The following is a 25044-nucleotide window of genomic DNA, read 5'->3' as shown; positions in this document are numbered from 1 at the left end:
AAAAAAACACGTGGACATATAATCTGAAGGAAAATATCTCATCAAAAAGGAAGGGACCAGGAACTGCCTGTAAATGCTTTGGACTGAGTGTTGTATTCTTGCCTTACACATTTTCCAGGATGGCGAACTCAAAAAAGAGGACGATCCTCGGAAAACCGGGCCAGGTGGTAAACCCTGCACGGGTAAGAAACCAGAGTACCTGGAGAAAACCCACACGTATATACAACGAGGGGGTAAGCTCTCAGTTCTAGTGTCTGCTGGTCGCGTCACAGCCCCACCTGTGGAGCACCTGGAAAGCTCCGGTTTGTCACCCATCCAACAAATAATCAGGCTCAAACCTGACAAGTTTCCAAGATCCACAGTGCAGCAATGCTGCAGTGCACAAAAGTTAAAAGTACAAAGTAACTTGAACACAAAAAACACGTATTCCAACATTACAGCAGACAACAGCTGTTGTGCTTAAACATTTACGATACCCACAAATATTCCGCATCACACTGGCCGTATTTGACCTGGTTAAGCGAATGTATACTGCATAACATTAAAAACAATACATACACAAGTACAAGATCTTCAACGTGGCCGTATATAATGTCTGGGCAAGCACTATCAGTGAGCACCTATTAAGGCCAGCAAGGGCAAACACAGCGGCGGTTACAGGCAGTACCAAGCTTGCCTAGCCACCTTTGTCTCCCCATCACTGAAGTTCATACGCAGGACTGGGTGCGCATAGGCACTCAATCAAATCAACTTGAATTTGCACCCGATCTCATCAGACCTCAGGGAAGCTAAGCCGGATTGAGCCTTGTTCGTACAAGAATGGGACACTGCCTGGAAATGCCAGATGTGTTTTTTAGGCCTGGGCTATGAGGTAGCCAGCAAATGGCAGAACAAGCAATGGATTCTCACATCTATCTGTGCGGATCTTTCAGCGTTATCCCACGCCACAGCCCCCTCCCCCATATCCGCGATTGCATTTCTCCGGTTGACTCCTGTTTCGTCCGCAGTGCCAAAACAACACTTATTCACGGACTAACTGACCAAACATCCCAATGTGGCAGGACCCTCTTGGAAGTGGAGCTCGAGACTCGGAGAGACGTCCTCATGAGTAACGAGTAAACCAGGGGGGGGGGGGGGGGGGGAGGGGGCATCGTTATCACGAACACACGTGTGTGTACGCATTTGCACTGGCAACAGTGAAAGTACTTAATCGAATATAAAGGGCACGAGGCAGACATACTAATGGCCGGGAGAAGGCTATGAATTTTCTCCGAGGTTTTCATTAAAATGTTGCAGGCGCCCTAGGATCAGGTGTCTCGTGCTCACTTCCTGGCCTCATGGAACGGGCGAGTTTCCCCGACGTTAAATTCCCCGCATGGCGCGCGATAAAAAAAAAAAAAAAATCGCTCGCGATTCCCAACCGAGCAACTCTCAACCTCCTGTACGCGAGATTCCTCTCGACGGGGTGGGCGGAGTGGGGGGGGGGGGGGGGGGTAGGGGGTTTCTCACTGTTGTTGATCGTCAAGACTCCAATTACCGGACAAGTCAACATGTCCGTCAAGAATAGGCGACGTCTCAGGCAATGGCCCCCTTCTTCATATAGCAAACCGTTTACGTGCTATGAAGAAGGATCACGTATCACAAACAGCACGCCAATGTCATCGCGCGGTCCGCCAAATGACACACGTGTGGGCAGAGGGGATCGTGAGAGTCTTGAGGCTGAACTAAAAGAAGGGAAAGAGTCGGTTGTGCAGATGGCCAAGGGTGGGGTGGGTGAAGGCCTCAGATGGCGGGGGATGGGCAACGAGAGAAAACGGCAATGCAGTTTCACTGCTGGTGCATCACGTCCGTAAATCAGGAAACAACTTCAAGTCTCGCTCTGCCATGGCCGTATGACTCGGAATAACATGCAATGGCACCTTTTAATTCCATCAGATGAAGCACGTGGCCTCGGGTGGAGCGGTGGCAGAGTGGTTAGAGCACCACACCATGAACCCCAAGAGCACAGTTCGTTCAACACCTACGGCTAACGTCAGTGGCGCCATGGTATCTAAACTGGTCCTGGACCCCCCCACCACACCCCCACACCCTCACCAACCCACCCTCACCAACACACCCTCACCAACACACCCTCACCAACACACCCTCACCAACCCACCCTCACCAACCCACACTCACAAGCGTGGTGAATGATGGTCAAGTAACCCCCATGGCCAACACGTTGGGAGGGGGGGGGGGTGGGGCTTTAGTGCAGAAGTGGATTACCAAAGGGCTGTAAATTATGACAATTTCGATGGAGGTAATCTAGGTTTAACACAAGTCCCTGCTCTAACACCAAAACAAACCCGTAAAGTAAAATGACATGGAGGAGCGGCCATTAACATGCACCTAAAGCGTTTACAGACACCCAAGCAGGCATTGTTGTGTACGTTAATGCCGCATCGTAAATACTGAATAAGAAGAGTGGATATAAAACGTGGACACAGGGTTTGTATATTTACGTCGCCATTTATTTATCTCGGGCTTCATCTTAATAAGAAAAACAAACTTCCTTCCTGCGGAATGGAGATGCACTCCCCCAAGCGAGCTCCACTGCGAAGTCGACCTCTTTGTCACTGGCGAGTTTGTATAACTTTGCGTAAGCGTGAGTAACTTCGTAATTTACTTAACCGCGAGGCCTCCCACTCCTTCGTGAGGCCAGAGATAAACAAGTCTCGTCCTCCAAGCTAATTCTCACGCTCGCAGTTATTTTCACACAGAACTGAGCCACCGGTGCACATTCCAGTTTGCGCCTCTTTTGCTGAAATTTCTTTGAGCGTTCCTCATCGCCGATATCACCATCATCAAAATCGCGACCGATCATGTTCGATCCACTGCTGGACGAAGGTCTCCCCCACCAAGCAATCGCCATCGCTCACGATCATGCGAAGCAACGATCCATCTCGAACCTGCACACGAGCTAATCTCACCTCCCTCCTCGGTGGACGAACGAACTCCACGGCGCGTTCCCTCCTTCGAGCGCAACTCCTTAAATTTGCACCGTATTAATAAGTTGCGTTGTGGTAATGATTTTGCTGAGCGTGCTTGACAAATATGTAAATCCTTATGTTTTTACTGCTTGGAATCGGCTGTGCCATCATAAAGCACGCACGAGCTAAGTTATGAACACAGCGGTCACCCCGAGCCAGAACAGCCGAGCCATTAAACTAATCATTTGACAGCCTACTTGAACGTGAACTCCCTCCGTGCACCCAGAGACACAGCTCACCCCGCGACGTGGCCAGGCTCTCCCACTTTGGACAGTTGTTGCAGAGTTTCACGGTTCAAATCCAGTAGGTCGCCCCAATTATTACTGCAGGTGTCATTACGTTCAAAATACTACAGCGTGCCATTTGCTTCAGAGAGTGGATGTCAAAGATCCCATGACATCATTTGAAAGAGTAGGCCATTGTGTGCTGGTACCAGGGTCCAAATTTGCCAAGTTCAAAAATGACTCGCACATTTATTAATTCTGATCATATGTCGCAATCACTGGCCCCCCTAATGACACACCAATAGCCCAGGTCACACATATAAATGAGACTATCCTGGTCTCTGGAGTTCTCACCTTGTTGAACAAGATTAATTCGAAACTTGGGCGTTACTCGGCTGCCAAAGCAAGTTCTGCTCGCGAGCACCTATGAATGCCAGCACGGCACACGAAGCAACACTCATCTAAGGCTGAGGCCCAAGGACCAGTTCAGATAGCACTGCACTGATGTTATAGCCAAGGACAGGAATGTAATTCACACACGCAGCTATGTGCAACATGCTAAAGTAGGAACCACTGCAATTGTTCGTAATATTGTGAGCCGTCCCACGTGTCATTCCACTCCAGCGTCACAGAGGGGGTCTGGGGCTTGGGTGATAAATTCACCAACTTGACAGCAAGTGAAATCAGAAACAATGCAATGGTACATGTTTAGATTAACACTGCGCATACTGAATGCAATAAACAACTCAACATAAACGCACGCTGTTTTTGGAGCGTATAAAGCCACCCATACCCAAGTTGCCGGATTAATTTCCGAGAGAAAAGTGCATTTGTAATACAAACCTGGCCACGGTCCAGGCTTGGAGAGAAACTCATCAGGTTGCAGAGTAATCACGAGGCAGTGAGAGCTTGCTATTGTATTAAGTTGCCAGGAGGATGCTACTATCTCGGGTTCCCATCGCAATCTCGCGGGCCTCACACTCTCAGTCAGGCAAATGTGGTCACACCCCGCACAGCATGCTGCATTAAGCAAATGTGGACTATTTGGGTTTTTATGTGTTACGTTGATGTCAGTGTACATTCATTTAGTATTCTGTTTTGCTGTAGATATTTTTTTTCATTCAAAAATATATTTCATGCAGACAAATTATATTGCAAAAAAATAAGATGAGACAATGCACTGATGATAGTAATAATTGATCCTTATGGCAGTACCCCGGGGTACCAAATAATACTAAATGGCCTAGACAATTAAATATTTTATTTCTGGGACACTATTTTTTCCAGGGGTGTAACTTAACTCTGCGACTGGGGTACCAATCGATCCGAAATCAGTGCCATACTCCGCGATGTCGAAACGCAGCGAGGACGATTTCGCCGAAACCCTGAACGCTCGTACGCACCGTGGTGATGGTGCATCGTGAGTACAGCTCGTCCAGATGAGTCGATTGCCGCACCGCCGACCATCAACACACTAAAAATGACTGCATCACGGACATTATGCGAGAGCCGGGGTACTATGGTGACCCCAGGGTACCGCCATGAGATTAAATTCATAGCTCTTTGTCAATCCGTTTCTGGATAAAGGCTGCCTCCACACGCTGTGCTGCTCAAAGGTGTTGTTCGACCATACTTCACTGCCGTATAGTAATCACATAGGCAAGGGTAATAATAATAATAGTAATCCACATTGGCAGGATAACTGACACTCTAATGACAAAATGTAACAGCATGAAAACAAACCAATGCGGATCGATGTTACGTTTGAGGCTCAATATTGTAACCTGGCCACTGAAGCCAAATTAATTAACACTGGACATCAATTCCCTATCACAGTCATTCATGCGGTAAGCACGAAGGTTGCGTTTTAATACGAGCGCCTATTCCCCGACACTGGGGATCGTCGCAATCCATCACTTTCTGGAGCCGTGTCGCTTTCTTCACTCATAACGGTGCCACTCCAATTAATCGGCGGCAGCACAATCAGGGGGGCGACCACCAGTGCAGTGCGGAGTCGATCGCTCCGAGATTAAACGGGCGGCAGCGCCACCACCGCCGGATCCCGATCTGCCCCTCGCATATTTGATACGGGGAAACGTTGCGCCGACCCCTGACCCCCCGCGCCCTTCCCATCTGCCCCCTCCCGAATGCCGCCCATTAATCACGCGCCGGCCCCCAGGCCGCTCTCAACTCAGCCCAGCATGATAAACGTGGCAACAAAAACAACATCAACAACAACAACAACAAAAAACCCCAGCACATTGAAAAAAAACCTCCGGCTATCCCCCCCCCTCCCCGCCCAATCCTGTATATTTTAGCTTTTTGTTATTTTCTTCCTAAACTACTTTGACCCGTGGATGTGAAACGAATGGCAAACTTTACAGAAAATAAATGGTGCCCGTCCAGCCACCAGGGTGATGGATAACACGCAGAGGCCGGCAAGGCCTCCTAGACAAGTCCCCGTTTCCCCTATTACTGTACACCGGCTGGGCGCGCCGGGCACATTTTTTTTGCCCGTGCCCGGACGACCGCTGGTTCACACCGCGATCGTTTTCACGGTTCCACAAAAGCTCGCAGGGTGCAGGTTAGAGCCGTGCTCCGATTTTCTAGAAAGACGAGCAAAATAAAATACCAACAACCACCACCACCAATAGTAGTAATAATAATATATGGTTCAGGTGATTGATTGAAGAGCAGGGAACTCTTCATAAGAAAATTGAGAATGTCACTCCTGGCCATGGCCAACTCTGCAACATCAACCTAATCATTACTTTTATTCTCATCAGTCAAGATATATCCACTGCTGGATGAAGATATACCCAAGCCATTGGCATCTCTCAGTCGAGCAATAAAATAATCCATCTCGTTCCTGCTCACAAGGCAATTACATTGCTCCATCTCCACAGTAGCTATCTTCTTGGATGCACTCTCTCCGTGGACTGCCATTCCATCACTAGTCTCACTCATTGGTCATCATCCCTGAAAGCAATGTGTCCTCCAAAGTCCAATTATTATTCAACACGAAGTTTCTGATTAGCATTTGTTCCGTGATTCATGCGTTTCTCTTTCTCTCTCTTACAGTAACACAATCAGTATCTCTATGCTCCTTTATACACCTTCTAACTTTTGTTCTGTTGTCTTTGTCAGTGTCGGTGTTTTTGATCAGTATGTCATATCTGAAAATAGGATTGAAAAAAAATCTTCAGACATATCAGTATGTTACTTTTGATGCTTAAAGTAACTTTTCCAGAAGCAATGCAATGTAGCTCACCTGCTTATTATGAGGCATTATAACACCAAATTTCAACTAAAATATGTCATTCTGGAACGCAACTCTTACTAAAACATTCTAAGAAAGAGCTCACATGAATTACCAAGCTGGATGACTAAATGAATTGAAGCTTTCGAGCGAGTGTCGTTGGTCTGTTATCTGTAATGACAAAAAAAATTATTTGTCCGAAAACTTCAACGCTCCGGTAGCATTTTGATCAGAAATGGCAGCGCTGCGTCGGCACGAATCACTCCGCCCGCGCACCGCGCCGCAACAAAAGGGACGGCAATCAGACGGCAATCGCTCGCCTCTGATGGTAATTTCATTGACTCTGCGTTAACGAGCAGCATGGCGGGTGCTGCAGCCCGCCACGCTGATTTATGTTTCAATCATGGGGTGCGGCACGGCGGGAGGTCATGGGGGTGACCCCTAAAGAGCACGGGGTCGGCAGGGTGGCGGCACTCGTGTCCCGTAAAAATCCCTCTCCTTGAGAGGCCGATTGATTTCAGGAACCCCCCCCCCCCCCCTCAACAGAAAACAAAAAATGGAGAAAAAAATAATCCCATTGCCCATCCTGGCTCTCCCTCTCTCTCTCACAACGCTAAAATAAAAACGCGTTACAATCCATTGAGGAATGACATGTTGGTAGAAGAATAACAGAAATGTGTATGTATAGTGGGGGAACGGTAGTGTAGTGGTTAACACAATGCACTCCAAACCCAGCAAACCGGGTTCGATTCGTGGCCACGGCTAACATTAGTGGCGAGTGACAAATTAACTGGGTCCTGGGCCTGCACTCGCTTAAACTCAGCCTTGGAATGAGTACCCGATGCGGTGCGTAAACATCACCAGTGGAGAGACAAAGGCGGCTGGGTGGCCTATATGAGGGAGGGGGTCTTCCTCGTCGTGTTCGTGTGTATGTATTAAACATTTCAGATTCATTTACGGTGCTTTGTGTCTTTAATTTATTTTCAGGGTGACTAGCGATTTTTCTCTCGAGCAGTGCTCTCTTCTGACCTCCTAAAGTAGCCTTGTTTCTTGTTTGCTTTTAATTGCTCGGCTTTTTCAAGGCACCCGGAGATTAGCACTCCCTATTTACGTGGCTCCAATTCCGTCGCTGTGACTCTGTTCATTAGTTTTTGAAACCCATTTTATTGTTTCCTCCCTAATGAAGTACATCTCACTTTTGTTCACAACCCTGCGTTTGTTTGCCTACGGGGTGAGGCGTCTTTGGAGGGGGTTCTTCTGCACGAGTGTTCATAATTGCGCCGTGCAAGGCTGGCGTGACAACACGCGTAAAGATTCAGGCAAGAATAAACAACGTGGAAGGATTTATCGGTAACCTAAGGGAGAATAAAATTGTTACAGCCGATTGTCAATCCACTGCAGGGTGAAGGCCTTCCCATACCAATACTGGCCATGGGTGTTGTCTTTGACCGTACTTGATCACGCTGGTCAGTACGAGTTGATGAAGGCAGAGGCAAGCACCGGTTAAAATATCACTCCTCGCCACCTATGATTGCCATGGCCAGGAATCAAAATCAGGTTGAATGCGAGCATTAATGGAGGAGATACGGGAAGGTACAGGAAAGCGTTCACAGTTTTAGGCTAAAACATTGCGATCTGTATGTAAGCCTCAACATTGGCACTGAGCTCTTCATTCTCAATTGATTCACAGCCCGCACTAGATGCGCAGATAAGATATGAAATTATGCCATAAAATAACTTACAAAGTCGCTATGGCAGCAAGATAACGGGGCGAGATAGGGCTGTAGTAAATACTGAGCAGATAAGACAACGGAGATATATTTTGATTTAAAGCTTTCGTGACTGCAGTGATTCATATTCTTGGTTCTTTCGGTAAAGTCACGTTGAAGGGAAACAATAAAATAATAATATATAACATTGTTTTATATATTTTTTTCTTAAAACATTGTTATATATATTTTATTATTTTATTGCTTCCCTTCAACGTGACTTTACCGAAAGAACCAAGAATATGAACGGAGATATAGTAACAGCAGGGTACAGCAATGTGACACGGACATATTGATGCTCATGATAACCATGACAGATGCATTGACGATTCTTATAACCATGACAGATGTATTGACGGTTATGACAACAACTAATAGGCAATTATGCAGCCAAGACCCATGTGATCGTTAACAAAGACAGATGCAGGGCACTGATAAATCAAACACGGACTTCAGAACTAAGAAAATAATTCCATCCAACATTATTCTTTGAGCTCCTTAGTAATACAATGTTAGGCATGCCCTCAACCTTTCAAGAAATTAAGTCTCTGCAGCCCCCTTGCAGAGATGGCTGGGTTTCTATATACCAGATAATGCAGAGCTGGAAATAATTTAATCAACAAATATCCAAAAGTTACCCAGCCTCCATTTTTGCATGTTTCCCATTTTCGTTCCCTCTTATTTATTTGGAGATTGAAACTGTTTAGCCGATTTTACTATCTCGCATTGTGTCGTAATTGTGCAATAATTTTAACTGGAGATTAAATAGATCGGTTGATATTAAAGTGGAGTTAGTTCATTGAATCGTTCTCATAACATTTCATAAAAATGTCCACGGGGAGGGGGGGGCGGGGCGGCTGACGTGTTTGGCCGAGCTGCTCACGGACACGTTAGCTCCACTTCGCAATTCACGAGCTCTCGGGTACTACTCGGGCCGGCAAGGGCCCTCTGAGGGCTCGTGACATAAGGCAGGCGTCACCACGAGCCCCCCGCCAGCGAGCCGTGCGCGCTCGGCCCACGAGGGCCGCCCCCCCCCCCCTAAATGAACGCTGTAAGTGGGCCCAGGATTTAAGCACTCTGTGTCCCAGTCGTCATGACGATACAAATTCTAGCAGCGAAGGTAATTTTTTATTTTAATGGCATTTTCCTCCTCCTCCTCCTTTCGCTTTGTCGTTCGCCCATAAAAGTCGTGAATCGCTTTTTCTTGCCTCAGCATTTCAGAGGTATCTGATAAAAACATTAACTACTGTATTGTAGGGGCTGGTATGGCAGTACGGGCGTTAGCGTGCTACGCCACAAACCTGGCGACCTGGGTTTGATTCCTGGCCATGGCTAACGAAAATCAGCGGCAAGTAATATCAGAACGGGTTCCAGTCATCCCACAGTCACGCACAATCCTCCCACACTCACCAGAATGATAAAGTATGGTAAAAAAAAACCTCCCATGACCGACAGGAATTGGGAAGACCTTCACCAATTGGTGGATTGAGAATGGCAGGAATTTATATATATATTTTTTGCAGGGTAAAGGGATGTGGTGGGCAGCAGAGGCCAGCACAGCAACATTCATTGTTACACTGTACTTCTATGCTACCGACATTTACCAATTAACCCACAATACGCACAGTGTGGCGAGACTCATCAGCCGTGCATTGACAAAAGGGCTGTACTTGTAAATTGTAGGAAAAATTAAAAAAAAAGTTTAATCTAAAGTCATCAAATCTTAATTTAAATGTAAACAGCATTATAAAGACTAATTCAAAACACGAAAGAATTACGGCATATTCTGGATATGTTACGTGGCAAGGGACCGCATTTCCGCTGCGCAACAGACACAAATCTCATCTCGGAAGAGAAACTGCGGGAAAATAATCGTCAAAATTGAGGTCTCGGTGACGTCTGGTCATGTCAACAGGCGTCGCGCCTGTGTTTGGTTAAAACATACAGAATTCACAAACGCATATCCCTCGCACTACAAATCTTGTTGACCTACAGTCAAAGATTTTGTCTGGCGGGGGGCCATGCAGTACTGAATTATTACAAATATACTGCTTAGGAATTCATAATACATTAGCACGGGACGATCAGGTTACAGGCACCGCGATGATTTAAGCCACCAATTTCCCAGTTCAGTTTTTACCCCCAAGCCCAGCGCAAAGCAAAATTTACAGCAAAGATCTGTAAGCGATTGCAAAGTTTGCCAACTTTTTATTGTTTCTTTTCTGCAACCTTAAACCAATTTGATAAATTTGTTTTAAAACATTTTTTCCCCTTCTGCGGCTTGTAACTAATGGCTTGCCAACATTCCAAAGTGCAGCTTAATGTACAGAAGCTTACGCTAAAATAATACAGATAAATAATAACGGGCCGAATTGAATTAATCAAGGCTAATTAGCCAGAAGCTTGTTCGTAAGTGATGCAAATATGAGTAAATCAAAGGAACGCTGATATTTATAAACGAACATAGTGATAGGTTATTAATCAAAGAGCTCAGATTTGTCAAATTAAAGTTTAATGTATGTGTATTTAGGTATCATGGCGATGAAATTACAGTTCAGAATGTTTCCTGAATGTTTGTGTCACGTCATATGTAAAGTTTATATTTGGAAACAAAGTAAATTTGATGCCATTACCTAATACATCAAAATATGTACGATATACTATATTTTTTATTGGTTTTAGAAACAGAGCAAATGTTCCATCTGTGGCCCTTAAGAGTTCAATCATTAATCAGTGTAATTTCATCATCATAATCATCACCATGGGCAAACCAAAATCTATCCACTGCTGGATGAATGTCTCCCCAAGCTGTCACCATCTCCCGAGGTTTCACCATGACATTGTCATTAAGAGCACTATCAGCAAAACAGCAGTACACTATCAGATAAGACGATCCCTAGGCCAGCACTTCCCACGATTTCTGGACCCATGGACCACTGTCAACACTCAAAACATATTTCACGAACCACTGCGCCATAAAAAAAAATCTGGTGTTTTATTTAAAAAAATCAAACGTAATCTGTAACAGCTCCGCGGATCACTTCCCACGGTCCTAGCGTACCACGACCAGCAGTACAACCGTGGACGAGAGATTGAAGACCACTCTGCTCTAGAATACGGAGAGCGACTTCCACGGCGATTGGTGGGCAAGTTACGAGGGCTTCTGCTATAAATGTGCGAGTCAGAAAGACAGCAAGACTCAATAACATTTCCTAGAGAACTCTAAATCCTCCCATGACCGTGCCGAGAAACAAAAACTATAGAGCCAACAACAACAACAACCACAGACGAAGCTCAAGTCAAAACAGAGTTAAGATTAAACACGCCGGCAATCTGCTTGCTCTGTGCCAGCGTGGGTTGCGTTTCAGAATGTACGCTGGCATGCTTTCGTCAATAACAAACACAACACTAGGCTTAAGGAGGATGTTACTTCGGATGAATATTGATAGCGCTGCTAATATACTGTATGTTACATAATGAACTACAACCTAAACTATCACGGGAATGCTAACCATGAGCAGGCATTCATTCTGGTGGCGTGGCCTGGACAGAGATGAAATAACCAATAAGTCGACGGAGACAGGGGGAATTAAAAAGATAAACAGATGGAGCGAGGCGCCTCAGCCGGCTGATCTTCTGCACAGCCATGTGGATCATTGTTCTTCTTTCCTAAAGATCCTCAAACTCCGCTTCTCGCATCTCAACTCACTCGAATAACGTACGGGTAAAATTTAATATACCGTATGTACCTGAGTGACTACAAAGGGCACAAAAATACAGTAAAATGTTGGATTGTGAGTAACTTGGTCTGCGAGTGTTTTGCAAGACGAGCAAATTTTTGCAAATAAATATTAATTTGATAAACGAGCGAGGTCTTGCAATACGAGTAGTACGTATACGCTTTGTCTGCCGAGCGTCACGTGATCACAACTGATATACGAGTGCTTTGATATACGAGTGCTTTGGATTACAAACACGTTTCCGGAACGAATTATGCTCGCAATCCAAGGTTTTACTGTACAGTACTCTAAACGGATGGAGTTTAAGAATCTGTCACCGTGACAACGTCCACTCTGTGATAAAAAGAAAACGAAAGTTCTTTCCCACTCAAATCTACATGGGGTGGAACTCAGCGTCTGTTTACCATGAGCCAAGAGTTGTAAATGCCATACTCCTATAGAAGGGCCCCAGTGAGTAAATAGACATCCACTTATATTCTTAGCTATTTCGGTAAAGTCACGTTGAAGGGAAACAATAAAACAATAAAATATATATAAAACAATACAAAATTCTCACGACGTTTCGACCATAACACAAACGGTCGTCATCAGGTGTGTCGGTCCGCATTAAATTATTTATCTAGTAAAGGCACATTTACTTATTTATTTAAAAAAAACGCCAGCGCCACGCGCAGCGATTTGCCAGTTTATTTAGAAGGACTAGTCCATCTATGTTCTGAAAAGAGGAGAGACAGCATACATTAATTTTTCGTCTCCCCCCTCCTCTTTTCAGAACATAGATGGACTAGTCCTTCTAAATAAACTGCCAAATCGCTGCGCGTGGCGCTGACGTTTTTTTATAAATAAATACACCATTTAAAAATAAATCATTTAATGCAAACCGACACACCTGATGACGACCGTTTGTGTTATGGTCGAAACGTCGTGATAATTTTTATTGTTTAATATATATTTTATTGTTTCCCTTAAACGTGACTTTACCGAAAGAGCTAAGAATATTAATTACTGCAGTCACAAAAGCTTTAAATCAAAATTTAGACATCCACTGTTGACTTTCTTACAAGGTGGTACTCATTTGGAAGAGCCGCACAGGGAAGAAGGGTAGAGTCAACCCCCGACCGGGATTTGAACTTATAAATCTTATAGTTACGAGCCACATGCTCTACCGCTGAGCCAGCCAGATCACACAAGGAACTGCCTGGAAAATAGGCGCAACATTGACACGGTGCCAGCGCACGGTGCGTGTGATGAACTCGGGTGCTGTCGTGACCCACGCAAATTCATAGCACAAACGAGGATCATAAGGAAGTTACGGAAACTGCGATAGGAGATTTTGCAGTAGCCTATACCACGGACTGTCACTGTAATATTCTATTTATTCTCCCCTGAAGAGTCTCTGCCCAACTAGTCTGGCTGCCAGAGGTTTACATGTGCCATCTACTTTCCCATGGCATTTGAAAAGCAAAGGATGATTCAAAAAAGCATAACAGTCATTGTTTGTGAGTTATTCTGAACTCCATTCAGCTTTCCAACAAACACCTTGTAAAAGACCCAACGCAGAAGAGTCTTGGTTTTGAACTTCTGCGAAGCTCATGGTCCACCTTAAATTGTATACGCACAAACCATGGCAGATACGGATACAATTTGGAAAATGAAAAAATCTCCATCATTCGACTGTGGTCATCCAGAACAGACCGCACAGCACATAATGACGCAATGCGCGATCCACAAATATGAAGGAGACATTCCAACAATACAACTCCACTGCTTCTGACGCAGTTGTCTGGCTTAACCACCTGAATGTATGATTGAAGTTGTTGCTCTGCATCTACATCAGCTGTACGACAGAAGAAATAAGGTCGTTATTACTCAGGGCTCCAACGTAGGCCGTGGGCCGACTGCAGCTGGTCCAGAACGCGCCCGCCAGGATGTTCACGGGAACCTCACCCCACGAGCACATTGCCACCCCTATAGTACAATCTCTGCATTGGCTTCCAATTACATTTCGGAACTGCCAACTTCGCTGCTAACATACAAGGCCTTAAACGGCCTCACACCATTTTTACATTCAACAGCTGACAAACCTGCAACTTACTGTCGTGACCTCTCCGATCTGCCGATTTGCATCTGCTCCATGTGCCGAGAACTAGACTCTCCACTTGGGCTCACCGAACCTTTGCATGCGCTGCATCAAGACTACGGAATGCCCTCCCACAAGCGGTTAAGACAGGTGAGGTCACTCACCGTGTTTAGGTCTTCTCTAAAGACTCACCTGTTTCGCCTGGCCTACACTACCCATGTATGACCAGTGGGCGCGTACCGAGATCCCTGGATGAACTGCACCTTATAAACGTAAGCTATACATTTTTATTATCCCAGTGCATGCGGGGCGACGGGGCGTGGATCGCGCGGCTCATCGCTCACCGGAGCCCTGCAGGAGGAGCTCCTGGCCGTGGCTGCCGAGCAGCGTGCGCGACAGGTACGGCGAGAAGTCGACGAAGATCTCGCGCAGCAGAGGCGCCGTCGACTCCAGGGCCCTTTCCAGGCGCTGGGTGATGCTGCCGAGACGGGGTGGGGGGGGGGGCAAGGAAGCAGCGACCGGTTTAAAGGGCGCGCGGCACTGCGGTGGTCGCGGAAACCGCCGTCAAGTCACATACAAGACACGCACGTCCGCAGAGTTTTTGACGACCATCGGCAAGCGTGCTCGACTCGCCCCGAGATCAGTCCGGGATCAACAACGTGGCTTGTGTATGGCGTCGCAAAGGACTTCGTCAACCACGAGACTGCCACGGACCTCAGCCCTTCCTGTTCCGTTCCCCCTATCGTCGGCGGCCAGTAAGAGGTGATTACAATACAAATTTGCTCAACTCCAGTGTTAATCAACTCTAGATTTAAGAGGATTGCCAACCATCAAATAGATGCAGTGTGCAGTGGATTAAATTGCACGTGAAGTGAAAAGATTGGTAGCTGCAGAATGGTGGACCGCGTTGGGTCACGAATAATGTAGTTGAGAAGCATTGTTTTAAACGACGTTCAAAGCATCGCTCGAGTTATGCTCGAACTTTGGGATCATCTGCCAAATTGACGTAAAAAATGTTACACTTATTAGACATGAGAAAATAATATAGTGGTATGCCAAACAGATTTCACCCCTTTTCACCAATATCCTATTTGATGAATGTTCTCTAATTGTGATATCTGTCGGGCACAGTCAGGGCATTCTACAGAATCTAACGCAGCACATCGTAACGCGTGAGGGTCAAATTAACCACGATCTATCACGCGCACATCACAATCATGCCAGTGTTTCACGCAATAGAAAGTACAACATTTACTTGTACTTCCAAAAAACTGTCCTAAATGTCCCATTCAGTCTCATCGTGTTTTTTTTCTTTTTGGTTTTTTCTTTCGTGGTCAGTTTTTTTTCAGTTTTTTTTTGTTTCCTTTGCTGAAAGACCGAAGCCGTTTAGCGAACACCACGACGGTTTCGCTGGCGAAGCAGCCGATTCTATCTTGAGTCGTTGAGCACGCTCTGGCCTTCGGGGCGAGCGGTAATTCATCAGCGCCGGGGCGGCCATCCCGTCCGCTCATTCACAAGCGCACAAGCCGCAGTGCTTGCGCCGCGACTCTAGCTCAAGTTTGAAACCAGGAAAACCCAGTGTCCCAACGGCAATTCCAGGGCCGCCACCCCCCCACCTAGGGAGACCAGAGAAATCCCCCAATCGGGGCAGTGTGTGCGTCTGCGCGTCTGTGGGTGTGTGTGCGCGCTCCCGACTTAAGGCGGCGGCGCAGCTGAAGTTCGTCAAGATAGAGTGGGGGTGGCCCCCAGAGTGGTGGCCGTGAGGCTGCTGCATTAGGAACCGCGCTGAAACCGCCCTTAAGATTTCGGTTTGCTGAGCTGCGCCGGCCGCTTCAGCTGCTGTACTTTAGCGGCGATGACAACGCGCCGGCGTTTGTTTGTAAGAAATGGGCGTCAAAATAAAAAGAGGGGCCCGTTCTAACGATGAGCCCAGAAGCCGGCCGTTGCACACGAACACTTAGCGATGTGCGTTTCTCTCAGACACGAGCGCTGTTTTGATAAGCAGCGTTTAAAGTTAACGACAGACAAACACCAGTGACTCTTTATCGGTGCCAGTACTCATGTGAACAATCAGGATTGGGGCACGAAAAAATAAAACTTCTGTCCCATGCGTGAAAAACTCTCCACAAAAAAAATGGAAATAAATTATCTGGACTTATGAAAGCTCCAGCATTGGAAATGAAACATGCGCGCGCCTAAATAAACTTGCCCTTGATAAAGCATCCAAAGCAATTTCAGATTTATATCAAACGGGGTACAATTTTTGCTTTATTACTTTGTCACGGAACTTAAAAATAAATTAAATAATTACGCTACGGCAACGCATGAGAACCAACCCCTTGACGCAGGGCACCTGCCGATGGTGTCGGTGAGAGGCCGCCGCTTTGTGAACGCGAATGATTTATGCGCCACGAGATCCAATTTCTCTTACTTGTTGCCGTCTCTGGGTGCTGGCACCGAGGCCTTCCCGTCTGGCAGGGCCTGAACCATGGCCCCACCTGAGGACCCGGCTTCCTGAGACTTGTCACCTGAAAGTCCGCGGCCAAGAACAGGAAAAGGACATTTTAAAACAAATTACACCACGAGCGCCTGTTGCGTTCCGCCCCGTGTTTGCAGATCACGCGGTCAATTGACCTTACCACATCTGCACTAACCTATTTCATTTTTCATCTCGGGGCTGGCAAAGCGTTCCCGACGTCGGTGAAATACTTTTGAGGCTTGACCGTAAAACGTGAACTGCCAACTTCCTGCACATTAATAACAATCTCCGGGCTAACGCGCATTTGCACGCAACATTATTAAGTGCGCAGCTATCAAAACCTTTGAACTTTTTTTTTCTCTCCTTCCCATGTTGAGTCGCAAAACGACACAACAGCTAAACACGGGCCATCTGTTACGAAATCGGGCTGGGAAATTCAAAAATGCCTGCTTTGCGGTGCGAGCCGCTGCAGAAACATCAGTGGGAAAAATTAAAATAATAAGCTCGTAATTGCGTACCCTTTAATCATAAAACAAACTGTTCCGTTTACATCCTTGGCTTGTTTTTCTAGGCTCCACTATTTCACATTTAGCGACGTTCACCCGACGCTAAAACGTCGATGGTCATAAAACGGCCGCATAAATCAGACAGGGGATACATATATTACGAGTTTATGCCTAAAAGGTACGTTAATCTCAACTCTACCTGTGCGAGACACTGGTACGCAGAGAGAGGCTTGGCACAAGCGAGATTTGGAAATTGATGGAATTCATGGCAGACCAAGTGTGCAAGATGAAGAGAAAGAATACAGTACACAATCAGGCGATCTCAGTTTCATTCCTAGCTATGGATAACATTTGTATTAACATCTGACAAGAGTGGTGAAGTATGGTTAACCTCCCCCCCACCCCCCCCATGACCAGGGGAAACCTTCACCCAGGAGGAGAATTGATGTGCACTGCGCCCTTATTAACGTCAGTAAAGCGTTCAACCACATTTAAATTGGTAAAACATAATCTTGCAGTAAGGCGAGGATTTTTTTATTTCCATTGGCACAACAACTTCACATATATTTTATACTTGACTGTTTAAACGTTAGTGTATATTTTAAACAATACAAAAAGATAACAATTCTGTTTTCCTCTCTGACCAAGGGCCACTACCTGTAACATTTGATTATATAACCATATTAGTTTTGTACGTCTGCGCAGACTCATAAAAAAAATGAAGGAAAATGCAAAGAATGACATTTTTATTTTCCAATGTTACAGAAAGTACATTTTCCGTGCCAACACGCTTGACGTTTCCACATATTCCCTGCGTATAAGAGGCTCGCGAGTTGAAAGAACGCTCACCTGCAGTGCTACCAACAGCACTGTCCTTTGGGGCCGGTGCTGGTGCTGAACTTAATTCCGAGGCCTTGCCGCTCTCCTCCTTGCCGGATGCACCAACCTCACCCTTAATCTCCGCTGCTTCTGCCGCCACCACCTCTGGTTTTCTGCTGGGAAAAAATATATATGTTATTTCTTTACCATGGGTCTTGCTACGTTGAATATGTTTTTGTGTGCGTTGGGGGACAGCTATTAACAGACAAACCCTACACATACGAGGGGGACAACTATATACAGGACTAAGGTCCTCCACCAAACTCTACCCACTCATCTCACTCTACTCCCCTACACACGCTCTCCTACCTCTCCCCCACTCATCTCACTCTACGTGCTCTCCACGCACTCTCCACTTCAAGCAACCAGGGCCCTTTTCCTGAAACCCCTCGGTCAACCTTCGCTCGGTGGGAAGTCGCTTTTGTTCTCCTCTGCATACTATGGATGGTGACATTGGGGCATGCCGCACCCATACGCAGCACAAATCACAGTAAGCCAGCATGCTCCACCATTCATTCCGAGCACGCACTTCAGCTACGCTTATGCTACGAGTAGTTTGGCAATGAAAAAAAATATATAAACAAATCTGCATCACGAAAACAAACAGAGCAGCCAGTGATTAATTTTCTTTCGCGTCGACTTTCACTTTCGTGTTTTCATTTGACGCCACAGCGGGCAATTCAAACGTGCCCGAGACAAATGCAACATTGGACGTGGTCAGGAGAGAACTTGAAACCCATTATATTGCTGCAAAATCATTTAAGTGCACCGAAGTTAGCTTTTTTTTTACTCTCTCTCGAGTAGTTTTCAATTTGCATTGAGAATTCAAGTAGAAAGTTAGCTATGGAGATGGTGAGGTCACTTCAGAATCCCACGAAAAATACGGACACGATCGGAAAAAATTATAATATTAGTACTGCACACGGAAACAATTCTCTCTCTTCCCTGCCCAATTGCACCGATTAAAATATCAATGTTCTACCAGTGCTACACAACGCCTGAGAACACAGTTTGCAGGTTCTGTGTCTGATGACACAATGTGTTTTGTGAGTAGAGCTCCAACCACTGCCTCCTGGCCTGAATATTTATTCGCTGTTTCACAAAGGAAATAAATTAAATTCCTCACCCAGAGACTGAATCGTGTAACTATTCAGGGAGTGAATGCTGTGTGTCTGTCTTCATTGTTGTTCTATTAAAACAAAGAAAATCAGATACTGATATTTATTTAACCAGGCAAGGCCAACTGAGCTATACAGCTATTTTTCAGAAGCAACCTGGACACAAATGATAGCTCGACGAAGTGGCTTACCACGTGGACATTTATAGCAGCGACGAGACCGGCTCGTGTGCTGGAGCCAGTCAGTCAGAGTGTTGCATCATGAAACTGAGGCACGTGGGGTGGCCTTCATCAAACAATGGATAGAACATAGTTGTTGCTGCTGCTGCTAATCACAATGATGAAACACCACCACTTCAAGCAAACGCCTTTACATTTTTATCAATCATGCCACATAGTTTTAAAAGAACAAGGAAAATGTGTGTTCTTTTCCTCTTGTTTCAAACACATTCACCCTTACTCAAGGCCCCTTACAGCTGAGCAGACTGCCACCATTCCCCTGCCGTTGTCAATCAGCACGTGGCATTTGTGGCAGACACCGCCCCGGCTAGTTCACCATTAAACGAGCTCTCTGTGCCTCGAACGGAGTGCGACCATTACAGCCGCTGCCTGGCCAATGTGCCTCTTCGTCGGCTCCAGGTGATGGCTGGTTTATAAGCGAGGCGAAACAACTGGGAAGTTATAATATAGCTGCAAGCGTGACTTTACTTTACATTACGTGAATGAATGTACGTTCAAAAACGCAACCACAGAAATAGACAGGTTTACAGAGACACGTGGATACACTTCCCACATGTGATCATTCACAACACCGCCTCCTGCCACCTTCAGAAAGTCTACCAATCATCAAGATTCTGCATCACTATTCAATTTAAGATACACATTATTTTTCGTCTAATTTTTTCCCGATCTAATTTTCAATTTGCTATCTCTCTCATTTGTTTTTTGCGTTCTCATATTTGTGCCTTGGTGTAAAGTGGTCTGATCCTTTGGCCTATTGTGTAACATGATCATATCACTATCTTGAATTGTAAATAATAAATAATCATACGTACAAACCGATGCATGAATCATGACTGTTAAAAATAACTTTCCTCGATGGGTCGGTGCGCATTGGTACGTTGTGGAATATACACGCAGGGAGAACACAAATATATACGGACATATTAACGTATACATGAGCACGTGCGCAACATTGTAGCCATTAATCCTGTGTTATGGCAGACAGCCAGGCTACAGGCCCAATTAAGCCAGTCCCATCATCATCACCTTTCCTTTGGCAACAAAATGACAACCACTTTGTGGGAAGTCCACTCGTGTGTTCCTACATGGACACATGCCGCTAGCAAAATAATGTGGAATAGCCACCCCCGATTCATGCCTGCCACTCGTGTGGTGACCATGGTGAGACTAGTGCCGTGACTTTCTGAGATATGAAAGAAGTTCAACATACATATACGTACAAGTATTAAAAAAAAACCTGGACATAGCATGGCGAAGAATATCTCGGAATGCTGGAGGAGGGGAGCACTATGCGTGAACGCAAAGTCGTGAGCGGTGTATTATAACGCCACTCGAAAAAAAGTGGGGCTTTTAATGACACGCGGAAAGCTTACAGACTTCCGGGAATTCTGGGAAAACCAGCACGGGCAGCCCCACCACCCCTAGGGGACTGCGAGACATCGTTTCGTGACTGACGGGCAGGTGCGGCGAGGCGGTTGGGTTGGTGTGAATACTTTTTCAACCAACGCCGTTTGAGCGGAGGCACGGTGAGCGGCGGCGTTGTTCCGTTTGAATTACACGAGAAACAGAGGCGCGTAAATTGAATTTATAGAGGACGGCAACGGCTTTTGGAGAACAAAACAGAGTGTTCTCGCGCAACATTGCTTTTGACACCAAAGTCCTCCTTCGGTGCTGTTAACCATACACACACACGCACACGCGCACGCCCCGCGCAAGAACAGCCTCAGCTTCTCCGCAAACGTGAGCATGTGAAACCAATGAAATAAACTCGGGACCGGGAGATTTATAGGAAATCTTTCGGATAAGTCCACCAGACACGGCTAAGAGTATGGTTTTCATTATTGATAGTGCAACTGATTTTGTACCACCGCACGTAATTTAGCACAAAGAATGCGTGCATGTGCACACAATGAGACATTCCATACAAAGTGTAATGGTAAACATTACACGTGAATCAATGTTTATGTGTGTGTGTATATGTGCACTCAGTATGTATTTGCAATAGATATGACTAATCTCTGTCGATCTTTTTTTCTCAGACAATATTGAGAGTGCTGAGAGATTAGAGGGCTTGACTCACAATCGAAAAGTCGAGAACTGATGTCGCCCATCATCTCCGCAAGAGTCCATAAACTGGGTACCACTGCACAGGGAGCGGGCAACAGTCATCTTCGAGATAGACAGTGACCTCTCCATGTGAACGTGGAATCGTTACCAGAAGCTGAAGGCCTAAACGGAGGCAGGAGCCACGCGTACTGCTTGTTTGAGCAGATATTTTCTGACTTTCATCCGAAAGACTGACAGGTCTTTCTCCCCTTAGCAACAACAACTTGAACCAAAAGTCCCTGGTTCCACAGGCCAACGGCTCAATCCTCAGGAAGTTGGGCGTCTTTGGTTTGTAACTCCCACGTATCGGCAAGGGCTTCCTACTCGCTCTCCGTAACGGCATGCTTTTGATGCTGTGCCCAAAATACACAGCCGCGGCGGGCCGCGACCCCTAAGCACCACTGCCACCTCATTAATTTGATTAAATTACGGCAGAAAATAAGCCCATTACCACGGCTGATGGGGGGGGGGGGGATGTAAAAATGGGCCCTCGCAGCGCTGCAACTCAGAAATTGATGCCACGTGTCGAGGTTTCGTCTGGACTCCAGGAGGAGGAGGAGGCCTTGAACGGCCCAAGATGTGGACGGACGGACGTCCATGGAAAATGCCAAGACCCGGCTCTCGTCATCGACACACGCGCGCACGTCCAGAGCCGTGGCCGGCAGAGAAGTTTTTCAAAGGCAGCCGGCGCGGGAGACATGACAAACGCGATGCATTATCAGTACCCCTGTATCTGGCCCTGCAGACTGTCAGGGGGGTTTTGGCCAACGGGGAAGTAGACGGGGATAAAAAAAAAAATCTAGAAAGGAAAGAGTAACGCAGTGTCAGCCGCTGATCCTCCGATCCTCTGTCAAGGCGGCTTAAGGGCCTGCACCGAACGCCGCGCTGGTTTATTGTCCAGCCGCAAACCCAGATGGATTATCAAGGCTCGATATGACAGGCTGCGAGTTACAGCGGCCAGTGGAAAAATGAGAAGAGTGTAAAGAAAAAAAACACAGAACAATAACCAGTAAACAAATATAAAAAAAAGTGAAAAGCGTGCACATTGCCCGGGTTTGGGATTCATCGATCAGCTCGTCAGAGTGCGGACGGACGAGCGCGGCAGGTTTTGACAACCAGAGCCTCTGGCCACTCGCAGAGTGCTGGCACATGAGCTAAGCTCTGCATGTCAGCCGGGGTCATGGTGCGCACGGTTTGTGCCCCACCTCCTGCCGACCGTGCAACTGGCTATTGGAAGGAAAGGGCCGTGCAGATCTCCTGGCACACTGAGGTGGCAATGTGCCACCTGTGCGAGCCACCTGGATGGATATTAGCGTCAAATACATCCGACGGTGCCAATTCAAATGAGGGCATTTGAACGGCTCGTTTATTCTGTTACGTTTACCTTTGGATTTTTCTGTACGTTTAAAATGTCGGTGGGTCATTTTTCAAAGGATTTGTTTCGTGGCAGCTAAATTCCACATTTGTTGTTGCCGTTGACGTTTTATTTTTTTCCGTGCCAGAAATCCTTTTAAAGCAGCTGAAAGAATGGCCACGCGTTTAAAGCGGGGTTGGGGATAACTGCACGCAGAAATACAGTCAAAGCCCATGTCAAACAATGAGCTTTTGTGACTTTCATTCTAAATTATTATTACTACCAGTTGTTAACTTAAACTGCTAATATAAAAATGAATATTATCAATGCCGATGATATTTGCAGTTTTTCAAGGTACCTCAAATGATTGAAATCCCGTGCCCAAAGAAAAAAAACTTCAGCAGCATGCTTCAAAACAATCCTCTTGCTTTGCCCAAACATTTCACGTTTTATCTGCGCTCTCGTTAGGGAAGTGGGATTCTAGGCGGGCCATGGTGGTGCCGAGCCAACAACATCCACCACTTCAATTTTAATTCCACCGAAATGTTGTAAAGTTTTCCCTACGCAATGCACCTCAGTTGAGCATCACGGAGCAGAAAAGGATTGCCACCTGTGTGGGGTGCGTCCCAGGATACCCTATTATTCACTGAACCATCCTAGAAAATCTGTAACGTCTTCACCGGGACATTAAAAGTCGTGGTTTCAATGCGTTGCGGGCAATAATACACAACTCAAGTCAATGCATTTCCGTGTCCTTCTCCCGTCTTCCGATATCATGAGATACCCTTCTTCCTGCAATATGCTCCAGTTTTTTTGCACCTCAGGTGGTGGCAACCCAAGTTCGGAATCGCCCCAACACGGGCGAAACCTCACAACGTGCGTCTGCCTAACCATGCGAAGCAACTCCTCCAAAACCAATATTTGTAACGACTGCAACAAAAACAAAACGAGAACGTTGAGCTTTGCCACGGGGTTCTGCGCCAAGCGAGTTTAAAAACAAACGTACGCACGCACATCACAGCGCTGGCTATTATCGGTTATATGTGGGGCCTCCGTGTAGCCTGCAGGGATGTGGTCGTTTGACGTGGCTCTTGCGCTGAGTAAATGGCCGCTGTTTATTTTGCCGGAGACCGCGTACCGAGATGAGGAATCTGTGTAATTGCACTGGCTCGCCTCTGAAATTACTCGCTCCTTCTGTGCAATCCGGCATCCATAATTACACGCGCCCTTTGCCATGTTGCTCCGCCGATTGGAGAGTTAATACATTTAAATGTTCTTGCTGTGGTTTTCACACCTGATGATTGCTTGTGTTGCAGTCGAAACGTCGTGAGAATTTTGTTTTATATTTTCATTATTTTATTGTTTCCCTTCTACGTGACTTTACCGAAAGAACCAAGAATATATACATTTATTACTGTTGTTATTATTGTCATTAGGCCTATGACCAAATCTCCAACGGAATGCACACAATCTCGACAGAGCTCAGAAGCTGCGCGGGGTTGGAGACTGCACCGTGCTTTGATCGGCGGCCGTCATATGCACAGCAGACAGGTACAGTCAGAGTTGTGCGTAGCAGAGGGCGGTGAAGGAAAATCCAATGCTCTATACAGCTTGCACCAGCGTGGTGTTAATAAATATGGTGAATCAACTCCCATTACCGACAAGCCATGGGGGGGGGGGGTGCCTTCATCCAGCCATGGATTGACAAATGGCTCACATATGCATTGAGCCTGGGGCTTACTCGAAACACACCTGAGCAAATGAAAGCTGGTAATCATATCAAAAGTTTACGCACAAATGAAACGTCTTCGCAGCGTTCCCCGTCGACGGCAATCGTACAGCACAAGAAACGCAACGTCCTCTCGGCGTGACGGCAGACTCATTTAGATCCCAGGGCCTGCAGCACGGCACCGGGGAAAGGTCGATGAACCTCCAGGCCAGCTGGCGATTCCTGTGGTCGGTTGCTTCAAGTGTCTTAAGTGATGCCGCTTTCCTTCGGTGAGCAATGTAAGTTGCGGTGAACTTGGTGGGGGGCCAGGGTGGTGGTGGAGGGGGGGGTGTGCGGAATTTAACCGGAGTTATTTTCATGCAAATTGCCACTGGCTAATCGTTAAACCTCTCAGGGCTATCAATTAATCGAGCGCCGATATACACAATTCACGGAGAAGCGTCGGCGGCTGCAGCCACGATGGCACCACGGGATCGCTTCGCAGTCTCCTTCCTCGGGTCCCCGGTTATAACCCAAGTAATATCTAAAAG

General features: G+C 46.4%; 1 protein-coding gene across 6 annotated transcripts in view; it reads right to left on the bottom strand.

The window, feature by feature from the left end:
* NBEA (neurobeachin) overlaps positions 1-25044 on the bottom strand; it is a 288718-nt gene that overhangs the window by 190951 nt on the left and 72723 nt on the right. For 5 of the 6 annotated variants that reach the window (XM_076067457.1, XM_076067460.1, XM_076067459.1 and 2 more), the window contains exons 30-32: positions 17936-18081; positions 16533-16629; positions 14446-14579 (exon numbers count right to left, since the gene is read on the bottom strand). In XM_076067457.1, coding sequence (XP_075923572.1) covers positions 14446-14579; positions 16533-16629; positions 17936-18081 — 377 coding nt within the window. The remainder of the gene's footprint in view (positions 1-14445; positions 14580-16532; positions 16630-17935; positions 18082-25044) is intronic. The other variant, XM_076067458.1, reaches the window with a different exon arrangement.

Source organism: Petromyzon marinus, chromosome 16, assembly GCF_048934315.1.
Source record: "Petromyzon marinus isolate PM22_M1 ecotype Great Lakes invasive population chromosome 16, UKy_Petmar_22M1.pri1.0, whole genome shotgun sequence".
In the NCBI taxonomy this organism is placed as follows: Eukaryota; Metazoa; Chordata; class Hyperoartia; order Petromyzontiformes; family Petromyzontidae; genus Petromyzon; species Petromyzon marinus.
Note: the sequence above shows the minus strand (reverse complement) of the source record. Positions and strands in the feature narration are given on the sequence as shown.